The sequence below is a fragment of the Nilaparvata lugens genome, chromosome 5 (assembly GCF_014356525.2).
Source record: "Nilaparvata lugens isolate BPH chromosome 5, ASM1435652v1, whole genome shotgun sequence".
NCBI classification, from domain to species: domain Eukaryota; kingdom Metazoa; phylum Arthropoda; class Insecta; order Hemiptera; family Delphacidae; genus Nilaparvata; species Nilaparvata lugens.
This window is the reverse complement of record NC_052508.1, coordinates 32,425,470-32,445,597: the sequence shown is the minus strand read 5'-3', so window position 1 is coordinate 32,445,597 and position 20,128 is coordinate 32,425,470. Positions and strand designations below refer to the sequence as shown.

General features: G+C 33.5%; 1 protein-coding gene and 1 long non-coding RNA gene across 2 annotated transcripts; one reads left to right on the top strand and one right to left on the bottom strand.

Annotated features, from left to right (window-relative positions):
- Nucleotides 1-224: 224 nt before the first annotated feature.
- On the bottom strand, nucleotides 225-734 carry LOC111056289. Its single transcript, XM_022343634.2, has one exon. The coding sequence runs from the start codon at nucleotides 732-734 to the stop codon at nucleotides 225-227; it is 510 nt and encodes a 169-aa protein (XP_022199326.2).
- A 1,713-nt stretch (nucleotides 735-2,447) lies between these two features.
- LOC111056288 lies at nucleotides 2,448-9,727 on the top strand. The gene is made up of 3 exons (XR_002606431.2): nucleotides 2,448-2,614; nucleotides 3,767-3,968; nucleotides 9,523-9,727. It is a non-coding gene; the product is annotated as an uncharacterized LOC111056288 (long non-coding RNA).
- Nucleotides 9,728-20,128: the final 10,401 nt, after the last annotated feature.

Below are 20,128 nucleotides of genomic sequence, written 5' to 3'. Positions count from 1 at the left end.
AATATAATACATTTTGGCCAATACCTGTTTCAGTCTATTACAAACATTTTTTATATGGATATCCCATGTAATAGTATAGCTAGTAGCCATAATAATTTAAATCCATAACATTGGTTATAGAAGGCCAATAATTTTTAATATCCACTAGAAGTGAATGATATAATTGAATATAAAAAAAAATAGAGTCAGTCATATTCCTACATAGAAGGTTTTTAAAAGTCTAGTTACGCTAAAGCAGCAATGAAAGCGTTCAGTTCCGTATCATTATTAATCACTGTGACCCTACCCTTATAAACTGGTCTCACCTTTATATTGCCCGCTTTATCCACCCACACATACTTGAATCCGTGATCCTTTTGCAGCTTCTTTACCTGAGATAATATCTTCCTCCGCATCACAGTCAGCGACAAGTTGATGAAAACAGAGTGTTCCTCACCCTGAACACCAACGGCGCGCGAAGAAAGATTCCTCATTTGTTTTTTCTTGTCGAGGACCATGTGTGCGACATCGCGTCGGACGAACTTGGGTATGATTCCCGGCGAGCGTTGATTTGCTCCCTTGGCAAGGCGGTGACAGCAGTCAATCGCCTCCGGACGCAGCTCGACTCCGACCGCTTTACAGGCAGCCAGCACCAGGTCTCTGGTATTCTCTTCACGCGCAGCAGGAATCCCGTGTATTTCAAGGGTGTTTCTTCGCCCATATTGTTCAAGAGCATCCACCCTTTCATTTAGCATATCCACATTTTTTCAGTTTAGTATTTTCGGATTGCAAGTTCGATATTGTAGCCTGTTGGGTTTTGATTATTTCCTCAAGCCTGACTAAAGTTTCAAAAGTGGAGACAAGCTTCTCCAGAAGCTTTCACTGAAGGGATATTTCTAGCCTTGACTGTCCATCACTGAGATCACTTTAAATCCATCACTGTCCATCACTTTAAATCCGCTATAGTTGTCTTGAAAAGGTCCATAGAAATCGGAACCTGCGCGCCGGAGATGGATGAGGACGCTTTCACAGGTGTCAAGTATATATTTTCATTACGTTGGTTTTTCAACTTGGCCACGAAATGTTTACAAGACCAGGAATTGGCCACTAAAATATCCAATTCGGCTTCACTAATTTTTTTTCCACTAACACATTGTCCGTGAAACAACGATTTACAGCCAGAACACACTAGCTTGTCCTTAGCTTGGCGATTAACTGAGAGTTTACATTCAGCACATACACTCATTTTACTTGATTTAATGGTAACTTGAAAATTAAATAATAGTTCGAAACCAAACAGAAATCAAAAGAAGCACGGCGAGGAACAGGTGAGGACTATCGCATTGGAAGATAAGATAGAAAGCAACTAACCGAACGTCCGCTCACGGCAAGTTCCAATCGACAACTCCATTCCTAATTAACCGATTGACTTGAAATTTTAAACTTAAGGTCCTTATACCATGAGGATCCGACAATAAGAAATTCAATAAAATTCAATTCAAGATGGGGGAAATAGGCGGATAATTACTAAAAAAAACCTGTTTTTCACGTTTTTCTCGAAAACGGCTCTAACGATTTTCTTCAAATTTATACCATTTATAAGCTCTATCAACTGACATGAGTCTCATTTCTGGGAAAATTGCAGGAGCTCCGTAATATTCTTGAGAAAAAGGCAGATAATAATTACTAAAAAACAATGTTTTTCACGATTTTCTCAAAAATGACTTGACCGATTCATTTCAAATTCATACCCTGTACAGTTATTTATCAGATCTATCAACTGGCATAAGCCTTTTTCCTGGGAAACTAATGGGGTCCACCCCATCCTTGAGAAATGGACTTTGTGAACTCCTTCTCGTGCATGAAGTAGGTAGGTAGAGCAGTTTATAAAAAGAACACATAGTCGAGATATTTCATCTGTAGAGCAGCTGTTTTGACGATTAAGAAAAAATCATCGAATTTCACAATTATTTACACAAAGGAAAAAGTACTCTGAAAACAATTATATACACACATATAGCCTACAGTAGTCTGATCATAGTTTCAAATAATTATGTTGCTGCCAATTGTCATTATGTTATTCCCTTAAATTATTCTCGTTTAAGAATGAGGCTTACAGTTCAATGGGCAAGGAAAGCTGTGTGAGTGTACCACACCAGATTTTTGAAAGTAGGTTAGTAGAAAAATTAGGTTAGCACAGAAGAAATTATTAGACACGTTACTTACCAAACTATTAGAAACAATGAATATATCAAATATCAAGGACGAATTCATAAAAATGCAAATACCCATAAATTTAAAGTTATATGAAAATGAAGAATATTTCAAAAGCACTGACAGCTAACCTCTTGACCAAAATTGTGATAGCTTTCTTCTACAAATTTAGAAAGAAATACATGCTAGTCAGTTTCTTTATTAAAATTGTAGATAAATATATAATTTTATTCCAATAAAATCAACATTTACAATATTACTTACCTTGAATTAAAAGTCAAGTTTTTGTTATAATAAACAACATCAATTGCATCTTCAAAAAATAAATAATTTTTGACATAAAAGATGACCCTTATTTTACTCTCTTCGAACAAGATGTTGAAAGTTGAATGTTACAAGTTTACTCATCACACTATAGAAGGTAAGTGAAAACTCTTAGTCCTTATACCTATTACACTATTAATTATATAAATAGTAATCAAGTGGATGATTATATTTTTACAAGAATGAATATTTTGACTGTCTTGTTTGTTCATAGTCAGGGATTATAAAATAGGTGCTTCGGCCTACCTTAGCTACTACCTAGCCTACCATACTTTAAATTATCCTTTTGCTCTATAGGCCTATAAACTATAATATGAAAAAAGCATGCTTATATTATTTCATAATCAAATGTGCTTTTTGTATCTATAGTTTGTGTTGATGTTAACCCATGACTCAGGACTTTAGGATGAACCTTACTTGGATATGATTTTGATAGGATCAATCCAGTTTTTATTGTTGATTATGATGTTTGTGATACTGATATAAAATGTAGCCTTTTCATAAAGAAAGAAAATAAGGAAGGCACTAAGCTGGCTCTTTTTTTGTTTAGTACAGTAGGCTACCTTGGTTCAATGTGGCCTGTGTATTTTATTCTGTACTGCCAAACTGGTAACTTACCCTGAGATATCGATTAAAGCTATTTTTCATTGGTCCCCAGTCTGTATGTGTACAATTTAACAGTCTTTGCAGAGTGAAAATTGACTCTATTACTGGTTCAGACATTTATCATTATGGTACTCAGTCCAGAGGTTTGATTAAAGTAGAACAGCACAGTATTATTCCTTACAAAATTATTTTTGATTTGGAGGAATATGCACCGCAGAGAAATGGTGGGAGATCAGCCAATTACAGTGAAGAATACAGTCATAGGTAGAAGCTCAGTTGCCAATTCCTTAATTAGTCTCAGTCGCCAGAATACTTTCAGACAGGTAACTTTCCATGAGTAGCATGAGCACATAAACAGTCACTAGAAATTAGAGAACACTGGCCGGTTCAGAACGGTAACATCGCGCCTCTGTATTTCCTACCCATCTCTGCTGCGCATGTCCCTCCAAGTCAAAAGTAATTTTGACTATTACTTTAATTAATATTTTATAGTATTATTTTTCTGAATGCATTATATTACGATTGTCTGCAACCTAAAGTATGCATTAATGTTCATGAAAATTAGATAAATAATTTGCTATTATTAGATGATAATAATAATAATTACATCATTTTACTTTCTTTGCTCTTCCTACTATCATAGGTAATGAGAATTTGACCTACCCTACCAGAGGCTGAGCAGAACACAAACTGGCCTTGCCCACCTGTCTGCGAGACTCTTCAACAAGCTGCCAATAGCAGCAAGAGACCTATCGACCAGGTGATTCAAGGGCGCACTGAGGGGATTGCTGGTGTAGAACCCTTTGTATTCCATCAATGAGTTCTTTCTGTTGTACAACAAGCTGGTGAGTTTGTATTTTTTACTTTTTTGTTGATGTGACTAGTTATTATTAGCTTTCTTACTCGTTTTTATTTTTTGACGTGTCCTTGTGGTCTCTATGATCACATTATGAACTTTATAATAGTAAATAGGCTACTAAATCCAATATGAGTGTGAGTTTGAATATTCTAGTAATGATAGTAAAACGGAATTTGCTTCTCTTTAAGGGATGCATATTCAATAAGGTAATGATATCAAGTGTAATTGAAAAATGTTGGGATTCATATTAGAAATTAGTTTTGGTTGGGAGCCTCACATCATAGATTTGTGTAAGAAACTCTACCAAATTGTCTTTATTAAAAGATTTAAACTAAGATTCATTGGTACTTGCATGCTATGGACTTTCTCATTCCTTTATATCTTACGATATATGCCTGTAATGGTGATGATATTGAAATAAATGTTTTATGGGTTCATGGTTTCTTCAATATTAATTTATTGATTTAGTTTATTTGAAAAGTGTAGAATTAGGACTTTTTCAATCAGACTCAGTTGAATTTTGTGTGTGAATATTTATCGTGAGAAATGTATTTTTTATATAATTGAGTCCGGGAAGTAGTCAGTTTTCAATCTTATGCAGGTATTCTCACGGAACTATATTACCGTTAGCGATGGAAAATACAGGAGTATTTGGGAATATTTCAAACTTGCATATCTCTGTTCTCACGGAATTATGATCTGTCTCCACGTGGACCGTCGTCTCGTTGGTGGAAGGGGAACATAATTTGCATGGAAACTGCAGTCCCAATCAAGCCGCGGCCGGAATCACATAAAATCCAGAGGTAGCCTCAGGCCTCGAGGGCCCAGAATTAACGTGTTTTTTTAAATTTGTTAAAATATATCTTTTCTAGCTGTGGATATGTTGAAAAAGTCTATTGATAATTAGGGAAGTGAATGTTTGTTGAAGATTAATATCAGTGAATCATAAAAATAGTGTAGTAACAAGAGTTTCAAATCATAATGGATTAATAGTATTAACAATAATGAGTGCCATTATATTTGTCTTGCTCATGTTTAAATCCCCAAATTGACCGGGTTCCTAATTATTCATTTGGAGTAGAGAAATGAGTAAAGTCCACGCTACCGTCGTAAACAGTTAGGCTTTCAAATCAGAGTTAGCAAAATCTTACAGGCAGTTTTCTTGAGTAATAGAATGTGCAATACGTTGTTACAGATTGTTTGTTGTCAAAATTCTAGTAGTTAGTTCAGTCAATAAAATGTGAAAGCTAGTTAGAGAGCAAAAACTTAGTTATTTATCAAGTCCCATGACTCGCCCTTTAGAATTTAAAGATCTTCTACCTCCCCCCCCCCATCTGGGGAGGTTACATGCCTATGCGGTAATTTTTACCATTCTTCAAAAGTTCTAATATGGCAAAAATGGCAGAGCGGTTGTTTGACAATTTTAAAAACACAGTCATGCAGGGAAAGCTTGAAGACTGAGGATATTGACATACCCTGTAAGGATTGCTTTCATTTCATAATCAATAGCTCTTCTTTATCTGTAGCAGTCTTCCTTTATTTGTTGAAGAGCTACTAATAATGATGTTTAAAGAGTGTTGTTAAGAATAAATCGATTGAGAGGGCTTATTATATTAAATGAAAACTTTCAGTTTTCCATGTAGATGCTGCTATTCCTCTTTTATCTACTCACTTTTGTGTTGTGTATGTTGAATTCTGCATTTTATGAGTATTTGTAGTGTGCATGTGTGAAGATCTTGAATAATAATGTGGACATTATTGCCAACAATGTTTATAATGCGTCGCCCATAGTCTTGTGAGCATTGATTGAAAAATTCGTATTTTAAGAGTTATCAATGCTCGACACAGCGATACCTTCTGCAAGTCGATCAAAGTGAGCTCTCTGTTGATGAGGAGCCTTAGAAATGTTTGTGTTATCGTTGGCCCTACCAATCGGCATTCGACAAAATGCTATTCCCTCACCTGACCGCCTGAGGTTACCATAGTATTCCGCTTCGACTTCTTGCAGATGGCGTAGAAAATGAAGCTAATTAACCAATTACTGTACATGAATCCAGTCAAATGTTGATGACGAAAAAATTATTCACAATATAACACAAGCTAGACTTAAATCTTCCTTAAGCTGCGTTTACACCGGAGTTAATAACACGAGTTTTTAACAAAAAGTTATTAACTTGACTGTATCTAGGTATCTCTAGGACGGTATCTAGTCATCCAGGCTTATTAGAATGCCATTGAACATTCAATTGGTTTATGTCAACCCCCTTGAAACATCTTGGTTTGTCAGCTTTTCCTATTATAAATGGCTCTTCAAATTCATGTTATGTTGGATTTGAAGTTTTTTAACCATCCTGACGATGCTTTAAAATTATCAACACCTAACTGTTGGGCTATTTCTAAAGCTTTTTCACGAATTTATGTGCCAGGATTTGTCCTAGCTCTACAGAACCACTTTTTGGTGTCCGTTATTCCACAAATTTGTCCCTTTCAAGTGTCCGTTAACCGTTATTGAGAGAGTCCGCTATTAAGAGATAATGATGTATATTCCTCTTATGGAGAAATGGCGGGGAATAAAAATTTGTCCGTTATTTGGAGGTGTCCATTAAGAGAGATTTCACTGTATCTCAAAAAGAGTATCAATTTCAGAACAAATTAAGGCTTATTTTGTTTCGAAGTAAATGAATGTACAACATCTTCATCCCTCTTTGTAGAAATGTAATGCTGTATTCTCTAGTTGGCTGAAATTCGACTGCACTGTCTCTGCTCAATAAATATAGTGAGGTCCAAGTTATAATAGTAGTGGAGAAAAATAGGAGAACATCAAAGCCGATTCTCTATCTTGCCACTGCCTTCTATAGAGGATAGCTGATACCGGTATATCAACTGTTCATTCTTGTTAGATGGCTTGTCAGATGAACATTCTTGTTCATTCGTGTTTTATAAATGTATTAATTTTTTACATTATTTTTACACATTGTACTACATATTACTTTCTTAATTTACTCATTCTTCACATTAAATTCTCCTTATATTATTATTATTATTATCCAATAACTGGAGGCCATTAGGCTACAATATCCCAAATCGGTCAATCTGTTAGGGCCCACGTCTGTTTCTTGTGGATCAGTCATCATCATCCAGACAAAAGGTCTGCGTACCAATACCCTATGACATTGTGCTATTAAACACAATCATTATCATCATAGTATTGTAACAACTGTAATTTTTAATATCTAGTATCAATGATTAATCAACACCCCTCACATTTACTGTATTATCTATCCTTAAAAAAGATCTATCCTTATTCACATGAATGTTTTAAATTACAAAAATCTGAATCATTCCTCGGAATCTTCCGAGCATATTGGCAATTCAAAGAACTAGTCTTCTCACACAGACCTCAGGTCCATGTGAAGATCATTCCTGAATGAAAGCACTGTCGGTTCACAATTCTTCCCTCATGAATTCAATCCTGATGAGTTATGAATCTCAATCATGATCAAAACTAGGATTAAGATTTTTTTAGGATCACTTTCTATTGGTTTAATTTCAACTATTTTGTTTGAGTTTTTATTGAAAAAAAAATATTATTCTTATGTATGAGTTCTTGTAAAAGTACGGTACTGACAGCAGATTGTGAATCATATTGTTTTGTTTTTTATGAGGAATAAAGAGCTTTTTGAATTTGTTAAAATAATCATATTTTATTCGACTAAAAAATCTATATTTTAATGATTGAATAATAAATGTTCATAATAGAGATGAAATATTTTTTTAATTAAGTATATTTCTACATCAGTATTAGCTTTGTCGAATGATAGACAATGATAGCAACACCAATGTTAATTAAATGCTGCTGGCATTACAACATGAACCTCACTATAGTCATCAAGTCATTGCTTTTCTTTTCATTCTACCATACACTATAGTTTTTCGAAAAGTAAATTAAAAATTCTAACCTATCGAAAATTCCAGTGTGCACTGGAATTTCGATACCAATTTTTATTATTTTACCATTAGATGTGTACAGACTTACGCTCCAAGAACACGCATTTAACTTTTCGTCTGCTGATGCTTATTATATCATTCTGAATCTTACTGTTTCTGCACAAATACAGATATAACAGGCATCTATATACTTAGAATCAGCTGATTAAAAGTGAAATGTACGTGTTTGTGGCGCGTGAGTCTGTAAGGTGGGTTTTGGTTCGTGAATAAACTGCTGACTTCGACGACGACAGACATTGTTGTCAGATGACATTCATATTTTCTGAATTCCAATTTTGCTAAAACAGCAGATTAAATACCTTTTCTGACTAAATGGACGTATTGCACATCTCTAGCCATCGTTGAATAGATTATCGTTACTCTAACCTAATTTTAGCTATTGTAGATAAATTGTATTGCTGTAATTTTTGTGTACCTTTCTGCTGGTGTCACTTTGAGGGGAAATCTCACTTTGTGGATGAATTATCAATTCGAATATTTTGTACTAAAAATACTTTGTACAGTAATTTCAAGTTGAATGCTAGTTAATCAGAATCATCCGATTCAAAAATGAAAAATTGCTACTGAAAATAATGCTACTCACTGACGATCTGCCACATGTTTGGGTGAGGCCCCTAGAAAGACAACAACTGCGAATGGAAACCTTCCAAAGTGATGTTATTTCTCCGGGGTCTTGCAAATGTGGTCAAATGTCCAGCCGGAATTCTGTTCATCCAGAATTAGATGACCTAACATCAAATTAAGGCAACCATCGAGGGGGGCATTGCACCGCTCTAATGCCATCGGCCATAGAGAATGGTGGCGTGTCGGCGCTGTTAGGGTCATCATTCTGATCACTCCCATCATAACCCTTCAACAGCCTATCACTTGCATTGATTAGAAAAGAAATTCTTCCAGCAAATCAAGTCTCCTTATAAATTATCATCATACGTATTTGAAAAAGGCCGCAAAAATTCCAACTTCTTAATTTAGTCACTTGACTAGGTTGCTTTCTTTCAGCTGTTAATTAGCGAATTTCACAAAATGGGAAAATTAGATCGACATTCACTTGTTTGAACTGTAAAATTTAATATGTAATTCAATAATTTTATAAATCCTTTGTTAACCTTCTTATAGTAATAAATTGATGATATATGACAGCGTAAAATTCCGAACATATGCAGCAAACAGATTTATCCTTATCTCTCACCCATTTTAACGACTTCTTATTTATCAATTGAATTATAATTACATGATTTTATTAATTAATTTAAAAATACTCATCTTGATCAAAATTTTCTAATCACTTACAATTAGCATAATTATGGGGGTTTGATTCATTGAATACATTTGTATTGAGTTGTGAGTATGAGTATCTAATGTGTTGAATGTAGGCTACTTCTAATATGAATCGATGGCTGTAATTGCCAACTCGACAAATCAAGTGAAAAATCAATTGTTAGCAAAACACCCAGCATTCAAATGCTATTAAGACATAATTCATTTTTTATTTGAATTTATTGTTTATTTCATCAATATCATATCTTTTTCAGGTTCTGGAATAAACACCGCTGGAGGCCAAGCTTCAGATAAACGTTTCTGTTCGAAAGATGTAAACATAAACAATTCATGTATATCGAATATAATTATCAGTTGACAATAATTAAAATTCCTTGATATATTATTACCTTTTTTATTGTTATTATTTCAATTTGAATTGTGTTTTTTGCATTGAATTATATCAAAGATTGTAATGTTTTTGAAGATTTATTCTAACTGTCCTTCTCCAATAAATGACCGAACATGGTTTTCAATAATGTGTTACTCATAGTTTGAAATTGTAGTGAGAATCCGCCAACTTCTGCTTCCAAATTGTAGCAATACAATGATTATTCTCATAGAATAGATGCTTTACTGACTTCAGTTAATATTGTATTGAAATTGAATACATAATTAAACACGTGGAGAATTGAAAAAAGTCGAGTGTTTTGAAACTGCCTGCATACAGGAACAATAGTAGCTTCCACTAGACTAGAGCTGTCAAGGGGCCGCGGAATAAGAAATGTCCCGAACTCAAAAAATGAACATTACATTTCCAATCACGCGTTCTTGCCTCAGCTTGTGGAAGCTACCCTTGTCCCTATATACAATTTGATTAGGTATGTTTGATTTTGAAGATGTGCAGAACAAGTTCCAAAATCATACAATTGAATTTAAATTTGTAGTATCAGTGTTATGTAACAGGACTTGTGATGGTATGGTAAAATTCTAATAAATATGTAAACCTGTCACATAATATCATAATTAAATGGAAAATGTTACTGGATTTAGCCTGCAGGTACATTACACGATTTTACCCGTGCGGGAAAATTAAAATGGGCAATAATTTTTAATAAGTGAAGAAGATGACCTTTCACATATATTGTAAACCATATGAAGTGATGGGTCAAGTTTTCTTCCAAAACGACAAAATTTCCCGTCCAGTTTTCCACCTTCCGAATGGAAAAGAGTTTAATTGACTTCATTTCCTATAAATCTGAGAAGCTAATAATTATAATTCTATATAGTAATGGTCGATTTCGATTTTTTCTATCGCTTGGAGTCATCAGTTCAAAAACCCATTAGGTAACGAAAATGTATTTTTCAGGAAACTAGAAAGTTGAGTTATAAAAATTGAAGAATTATAAAAAAGAAAAGGTCCAAGCCTTTTGAAGCATCGTCAAACGAGTCGTTAGGACAGCTCTCTGATTGGCTGATTATCAACTGATTCCCGAACGCCAACCCAATCAGCCAATCGGAGAGTTTCTGCCCTGCCGACTCGTCTGTAAATGTCTGAAAAATCGCTTCGTGTGCCTTGGTCCTAAGAAATTAAATTATGAAGTTAGTACCATATGATTTATTGTTTATTCCTACTCATACTTCAAAACAATTTTCTAGAGGAAATTATGAAGGATCTCAGAGAGTGATATTATGATGTAATATTTTTTCTACGATAAGCACTTTTTAGGTTCTGCAATAAACATTGATATTTGAAGCCAGTTACATATACATCGATTTTTGGACGTACGCTTTTTCATAAATTTTACCACATAAAATGAAACTTGAAATGCACATGATCACATCATACTATGCTTTCCAAGTTATGTTCAATCTATAGCATTTATAAAAATATATATGTGTGTGTAACTACATGTGGTACACTTACAGAGTTGACACTGTGAATAAAATTTTTCAAGGGATGTAAGAGTACTGTAAACTTTTTCTTTCACTCTCGTTCTAGTGCTTTTCATGAAATCTGATTTTACTCACGCAAGTGCCACTTCCTTGAAAAGAAATCCACTTCACGACACAAATTACATTAAGGAGATGTCCTTGCTCAATATTTAACTCGAATTTTTCTTCTAAATTGTATTAGGAGAAGCAGAGAATGTTGATTCGGTACATATGGAAAGTGCAATGTTGAATATTAATGTATTACCGTACATGCATAATGTTGAATTATGGTAAGATGTCTTTTGTGATAGTTAGAAAAAACACCTTTTTTATAAAAAAATTAATAATGGATTCAACATTCCAAGAAGATTTGTTATTGTATTTATGTATTTTAAATAAACAAGTTTAAAAAAAGGGTAGTTTACTATAGAATTATTTTTCAATTAACAAGTCAAGTAGCCATGATAAAATACGTTAATAGAAAATAAATTAATGTAATTTTTTGTCATTGCACTACTTTCACTCCCTATGTTAATGCCTTTTTAGAGCAAGGGAAAATTATCTGTACGATTGAGAAGAACACATCAATTTCACATTCCTTGCCCCCCTACTGAGGCTACTTAAATTGAGAGGGGGAGAATTGCTTTCAATAAGCTTATCAGTTCCTTTGCATAAGCGTTTCTGAAGGAGGGATGAATAAGGTATTTTCTTTCACCACTGTGCCATGTGTTACCATACAAATACAAACTTGCATTTGTAATATTTGAAGAAATGAGAAGAAAGTTACTGGTTTTGGTGGGTGTGATTGATGACAACTGTAGGAGAGGAAAAGTTAGTAAACAATTTATTTTATGTTACGTTCACTGTTGAACAATAATAATTATGCTAATAATTGCACGAACAGACTAACTTTAATTATTATTGAAACTAGAAAAAAACTCGCTATGGCTATACTCATACAAAAACTCGCTATATCAAAATGTGACCTGTTAGCAGTTATAACATTTTTCCTATTCTTTTGAAATCCAAGAATAATGAATCTAGGTTTCAATATGTTCAAAGTTGTCTTAACTGTCCATTGAAGATTGGTAGTTTCAGGTAATTGTGGAAATTCATGCAATTCCCATGACCTGAATGGAATGCTAATTGGTATTTCACTATGTGTTAAACGAGTTTCAGAAAAAGTTGAGTTAGATCCCTTGACAAATGGATTTACTGAAAAAATTATTCTTGTAGCTTTTTGATGAAATTAACGGTTTCTTAGTTGTTCAAAAAATTGGATCCAATTTTTTCCATAAGATCCTTATTCTCTGTTCAATCTTAACAAATAGATTTACTGGAAAAAGTTATCCATGTGAAATTAATGGTTTCTTAGTTATTTAAGAAATTGTATCTACTTTTTCCATAAGATCCTTATTTTCTGTTCAATCTTGACAAATGGGGTGTCAATGGATTCGTAATTAGATTTACTGGAGAAAGTTATTCTTGTAAAATTAATGGTTTCTCAGTTATTCAAGAAATAAAAAAAGCTGGATCTACTTTTCTTATAAGAGTGGGACTGATCCTTATTTTCTGTTCAATTTTAACAAATAGGGTGTCAATGGATTCGTAATTAGATTTACTGGAAAAAGTTATTCTTGTAATTTTTTGTAAAATTAATGGTTTCTTAGTTATTCAAGAAATAAAAAAAGCTGGATCTAGCTTTTTCCAAATAAGTGGGAATGAGGATCTTCATTTAAGATTTATTGTGAGATTAGGAGTATGGCTAGGTTAAGTTAGTTCAGATTACATTGGGTTGGGCAAGGTTAGAACCAAGAATTAGATTTGGGGCAGCCTTGAGCCAGCTTTTCCTCAGTACTCTCACTTTCCCCCTACTGAGCAATACCGGGATCAAAAATAAAGGAATATACTAGATGGGTTTTGTTTTGACTTGGATATTGAGGTGCAGTGAAAGCAGTGCATTTTATCAAAGCAGTGAAAGTTCCAACTAGTGATCTTACTACCGGTTCAACATTGTAGGACAAGGAAATCAGATAGTATTTAGTAGTTGGGTACATAATGTGAACACAAAAACCACAATGACTGTTGTAAAGTGGAATTGAAATAAATACGATGTTTGCAAACTCACTGGCTATTTATCTAACACCATTTAAATAATAAATCAAATACAAAATTGAATTATAAACTGGAGTCGCCTTGACCCAGAGAAGAACAGTAGCCATCTTGAATGTACAATGTACCTACATCTCATCGACACAATGATTGTGTTCATGGGAGGTTGTGGTACATGTACGATTTCGACCAAGGACACGAAAATGCGTTCGGTGGGAGCTTTTGACAGTTCAGGTACCGGTCGCCATCTTGGAACAGAGTGGAGTGGTGCATGCTCACTTGCACCACGTACATGCTCACTTGCACCGCTCGAAAAGTATGTTCCACAAAACCGGTACCGGGATCAACGCTTCTTATTGGTCGAGAGTTAAAGCGTTGGTTGTCTGCTGTTTTGTTAGGTTATGTCTTCACATCCAGAATCTATAGACTAAAAAAGGATGAGGCGTACAAAGTATTTTATTCCATTGATGGAATTAATTACAGGACAGTCGAGAAGTAGGAAATTCATTCATTATTAATTGGCTGGAAAGTTTATTACTTTTTAGCTTCATCGACTATTCTACTAAACTAAGATGTGTTTATGTTATTATCTATTAGTCGGAATACTATAATTATTTTGTTGATTCATTCCTAGGCTAGAATCTATCCAGATAAATGTCTGGATAGTGAACATAAATCAAGAAACTTCAATTACCGTAGGTATTAACATTTTGCTAATATTCCATAAAACGTTTTATTCATTAACACTAATTGCATAGAAAAAGTAGGTAGTCAAATTTTCATTGATGACAGCACGAGCCATCATTAATTATTAAAAAAAAAAATTATAAGGAAAAACATGATTAGCCTAGTGCTTCTATAAGAACTAATCAATACTCCAGCTTTGTTGTGATAAGATAACATAGGTCTGTTGCAACCTACATAAAAGATAATATTGGCTTGGACAAGCTTGTATAATAAATTAAAAATTTCTTTTTCAAATTATAAATTAATTATTATTATTGATTCAATAATATATAATAGCTGAAATGTTCATATTGATAACACCTTTATTATTTTGTCAACACCAATCTGTAAACGATTAATTTCAAAAGTACGCGCCAAAAACGGTGAACCAGAATTCGGTTTTCGTTCGGTGGGAGCAAGTAGTGGTGCACCAGTCACGTGGTTTCTGGTTACTGCTCACTTCGCCGAAGCCGTACATGCACCGCAGCCTCCCATGAACACAATCATAATAACTATCCAATATGACATTATCGATATTAAATATTGGTTGGGGTTCGATACAATCAATACAACACCCCCACACCAAGTTACAAAGTAGTACAGTTGATGTACAATAAAAGTAAATTCAATACAAAATACAAATCAATAAAATTTATCAATAGAAAGAAATTATAAATTCAAACGTTCTGGTGGTTTGATTACTCTCTTAGGTCTAGTCGAATTTATTCCTTGACCTTCACATACTTGCTTTTGATTTTCAATTACATCATCATTTCTTACAATAGGTTCAATTACATCATTGTTTCTTACAATAGGTTCATTCAATAAATCAGTATTTACACAAGTATCCGGTACAATTACAGTTTCATTTCTCATAGTCTCATTCGGTACAATCAAAGATTTATAATCAATACTCTTGTCAACGTTATAGTTAACTACATTTTTTTCTTCAATTTTATCTGTAACATTATCTTGATTGAAATTACAGGCTTTAATCAATTGATCAGCATGTCTACGCCATATTGAACCTTCATTTACAATTTTTACAATGTAGTTTCGGCAACCTACCACTTCTTCAATCTTACATTTTTGCCATACTCGTTTATTTGAATTTCTGTAATCTCGAGCATAAGCTATTTCACCGACATCAAAGTATACCTCCCTACCACTAGGTTTAGAATAGCTAGGCTTACAATCAAGTGTAGATTCTTTCAAACAATTAAATCGATTTCTCACATTCCTACCAAACATTCTGTAAGAAGGAGACTCATTAGTAATCCAATGTGGAGTATTTCTATAAGTGAACAAAAATCTACTTATCAAAGTATCAATGGAACAACCTTTGTTTTTTACATCACTTAATAACTTAGACAAAGAATACTTAAACGTTTTTACAGCATTTTCTGCCGCACCATTGGTTGCAGGATGAAACGGAGCAGATGTTATATGTTTAATCTTATTAGCAGTACAAAATTTTACAAATTCTTGTGAAACAAATTGTCTTCCATTATCACTAACCAACATTTTTGGAATACCAAATTTAGCAAATATTTCTCTCAATTTTCCAATAGTAGCTTCAGAATCAATTCTATTCATTTTATAAACTTCTGGCCATTTAGAAAAACTATCAGTTACAATCAAATATTGCTTATTATTAATTGAACCCAAAAAATCAACATGAATTCTTTCAAATACTTCTTTTGTTTCAGGCCAATTTACTACCTCGCATTTTTGTGGTTTTTGTCTACTAGACATACAAACAACACAACTTTTACAAAATTTTTCAATAGAATCATCCAAATTTGGCCACCAGAAATAACCTCTAGCCAAACTTTTCATTTTCGACATACCCATATGGGTGGAAAGAAGTTCATTTAGCAATTGCAATCTAAATTTTTCAGGCATTACAATTCTGTAACCCCACATAATAGCTCCATTTTCAATGTTCAATTCAGATTTTCTTACAAAATAAGGTTTTAATTCAGGTGAATTACAATTTTCTGACCAACCTAACTGTATACAATGCATACCTTTACTCAGAATTTTGTCGTTTCTAGTAGCAATACAAATCTGGTCGCTATCAATAGGAATACAATCACTTACCAAATTTACATAATCATTGACAAATTTTTCAGTTTCATTATTCAAATCAACATCATTAATAGGTAAACGAGAAAAACAATCAGCAAAATTTTTAGTACCATTTACATATTGAATTTCATAATCATATTCAGACAAATATAGAGCCCATCTCTGTAGACGGTTTGCACCCATCAGCGGTATACCTCTATTCTCACCGAACAATGCTAACAAAGGTCTATGATCAGTTACTAGAATGAATTTTCTACCCAATAAATATTGAGAAAATTTCTGTACAGACCAGTAAATTGCTAATGCTTCTTTGTGTATGACAGAATAATTCTTTTCGGCAGGAGTCAACACTCTAGATACAAAGCATATTGGTTTCTCTTCACCATTGTCAAATACATGGGCTAAAACCCCAGCAATACCTTTACTGCTAGCATCACAAATCAATTTTACAGGTAATTCTGGATTGTAATGAACTAGAACTAAATCTGACGACATTACATTTTTGACTTCAATAAAAGATTGTTCACAATCCTTGGTCCATACAAAATTAACATTCTTTTTCAATAAACTATACAAAGGACTCAAGATTTTTGACAATTGTGGAACAAATTTACCATAGTGGTTACACATACCAATGAAAGAGCGTACCTCTGCTACATCAGAAGGCCTAGGAGCATCCACAATAGAGCTAACCTTACTAGGATCTTTTCTTATTCCTACAGAATCTATGATGTGACCTAAATACGAGATTTCTTTTTCAAAAAACTTGCATTTATCAAAATTCAAACAAAACCCTGCATCTCGCAGCTTAGTAAAAACACATCTTAAATTATGAAAATGCTCTTTGTCATCTTTACCTGTAATAATTACATCATCAAGAAAATTTTTTACACCACTCAACCCTTGTAAAACTCTCTCTAATTCTTTCTGAAATATTGCACAAGCTGGCTTGACACCAAATGGTAAACGATTTGGAACAAATAATCCTTTATGTGTACTCCAAGCAAGCATCATTTTTGTTTCATCACCTAGTTCTAATTGATTGTATGCATTTGAGAAATCCAACTTAGTAAACTTTTCACCACCTTGTAGTGCTTGAAATATTTCGTCAATTCTGGGCATAACATGATTTACATCATCAAGATATTTATTAACAGTAACTTTGTAGTCAGCACATAATCGTATGTCAAAATTAGGTTTAAGAACAGGAACTAGAGGTGTACCCCATTCAGAGTTATCCACCTTGGAAATACAACCTTCACTCTCTAATCTATCTAGTTCTTTTTCAACCTTTTCTTTAAATGAGATTGTTACTTGTCTAGGTTTACAAAATATAGGCTTAACATTTTCTTTCAAATTCAAATTAACTTTCCTCATCTTGTAGTGACCTAACTCTTTCTTTAATAAATCGCCAAATTCATGGATCAAATTATCTTTCTGTTCTTCCAGAGACATATTACAAATTTCAAAACTATTAATCTTGAACAAGGAAATCAAATCTCTACCAAATAATGGCCTAACACCATGTTTCACTACAGTAAGAGTACCTTCTTTTTCAACATCATTGTACCTGATTACACTTTGAAACTTTCCAACAGGAACAATATTGGCACCTACATAAGTTTTCAACTTTACATTAGATGGAAGCAGTTTTATTTTTGAAAACAAAGCATGATAGATATTTTCTGGAATAATAGAAATACCCGAGCCAGTATCTAATTCCATTTCAATAGGAATATTATCAATTACGACCTTCATCATAAGTGGTTTGACATCAGTTATTGAAAATAATTCCACTGTATCACAGTCTGATTGAACAAAATTAGTAGACTTGTTTTCCGACTTGCAAACTTTAGCCAGATGACCAACTTTGCTACATTTCTTACATTTATAAGTTTTATACTTACATTTGACAAAATCATGATTTGTTTCACCACAGGCAAAACATGTTTTTACACTATCACACTTGTTACTAATACAAAGAAATACTTGTTACTCAGATTTCAGTCTGAGAAAGAGCTTTAGAAGCATAGTAGATAGGTTTATTTTCTTGTAGCAAAACACATCCAATGCCATCTTTGCTGGCATCAGTTTGGATTTGTATAGATTTTTGAGGATCAAAGACTTGTAAAACAGGAGCCTGTGTTATTATTCTCTTAAGTTTGTCTACTGTTTGTGTGTGAACATCCAACCAAACAAAAACTGTATCCTTTTTCAGAAGCTGCCTCAAAGGAGCAGTAATTTGAGATAAATCTGGAATGAAAGATCGCAAATAATTGATGAGACCTAGAAATCTTTGTAGTTCAACCTTAGTACTTGGAATGTCATAATCAATAATACCTTTTATTGTATCTTCATCAGGCCTCATAGTCCCATTAGAAAATATGTGACCCAAGTAGTGAACCTCATGAAGCATATACTGGAATTTTTTCAAGTTGAATTTTATATTACATTCTCTAGCCTTATGCAATACTTGAAAAAATATTTTATCAACTGCCTCTTTAGATTCCCCAAAGATCAGAATGTCATCAATGTATATGAATACTCCTTTAATGTCACTAAATATCTCAGACAAATACCTCTGAAGCAATATTTAACCCAAAGGGAAGCCTATTGAATTTGAATGTACCAAACATGGTGGAGAATGTACAATAATTTGCACTCTCTTCATCAAGTGGAATGTGCCAAAATGAATCTTTAAGATCCAAGACACAGAAAAACTTAGCATCTTTTATTTTACTAGAAACCTCCTCTAGTGTGGGAATACCAAAGTGATCTTTAACTATAGCATCATTCAAGTGTTTAGGATCCAAAAAAATTCTAAGATCACCATTTGGCTTTTCAACAGTCACTAGCCTATTCACCCAAGCTGATGGACCAGATGACTTTGATATAATGCCAAGCTTAAGCAATTTGTTAAGTTCTAGTTCTAATTTTTCTTGAATCTTAATTGGAACCCTGTGAGGTGAAATAGATGAGGGTTCACTGCCTGCTTTAAGATAAATTTTGTAAGGTTTGTCTATTTTTCCAATACCTTCAAAAACGTCATTAAATTTACTAATAATGGTTGACTTTGAATAACTTACTGTTGATTCTGCAATCCTTTTGACCAAATTGTACTTAGTACAGCAGTCTCGACTTAAAATTGGAACTGAGAGTTCATTACCAGCAACATAAAATTTTTCTTCTCCTATTTGTCCATTGACTGAAATGTTTAAACAAACTGTAAAGTCCACATCGGTGTGCATGCCATTCCAGCTTTCAAGGCGGGATTCACAAGGTGAAGTTGTTAGAAAGTGACCAAGTTTTTTCTTCAATTCCTTGTAGATTGGATTTGGTAGAATGTTGACATCAGCGCCGGGGTCGAGTTTGAAGTCGATGTCCAATGTATCCTCAACTCTTACAGATTGGAACCATGCCTTAGATTGAATTGATGAAATACTCAGAGAGCCACAGAAGTAGTCAGTGTTTGTATATCATGTGATGTTACTTAATCACATGATAACTGTTTGATAAAATAATAAGTTGTTTACTGAGTTTAGTTTGTTATCTACGTAAATAAAGATGGTTGCTTCAAATGGCTAAGAATTTATTAAGATATTTAAACATGGCGCAGTCAAGGAATTGAACAGAAAAGGAGAATGATAACGACAGGATTGAGTGAGTAATAAGATTGGGTAATTATCGTATTATTATATTTTTTCTTAAAAGACGAACATGGATTTCAACAAGCCAGAACCGTTACTATGCAATGGGGAAAATGTTTCACAAAATTTCGAATTATTCAGGAAAAATATCGTAAATTATTTTATAGCGACTGAGACAAATAAAAAATCCAACCAAATTCAAGTTGCAAGATTTAAAAACTTGTTAGGCAATGAAGCTTTGATTTTATATGAATCGTTACAAGATGTGGATGAGCCAGAAACGGTAGAATCAATATCAAAAATATTAGAGAGCTATTGTTTACCAAAAAAGAATGAGATCATGAATGTATACAATTTTATAGCTTGCAAA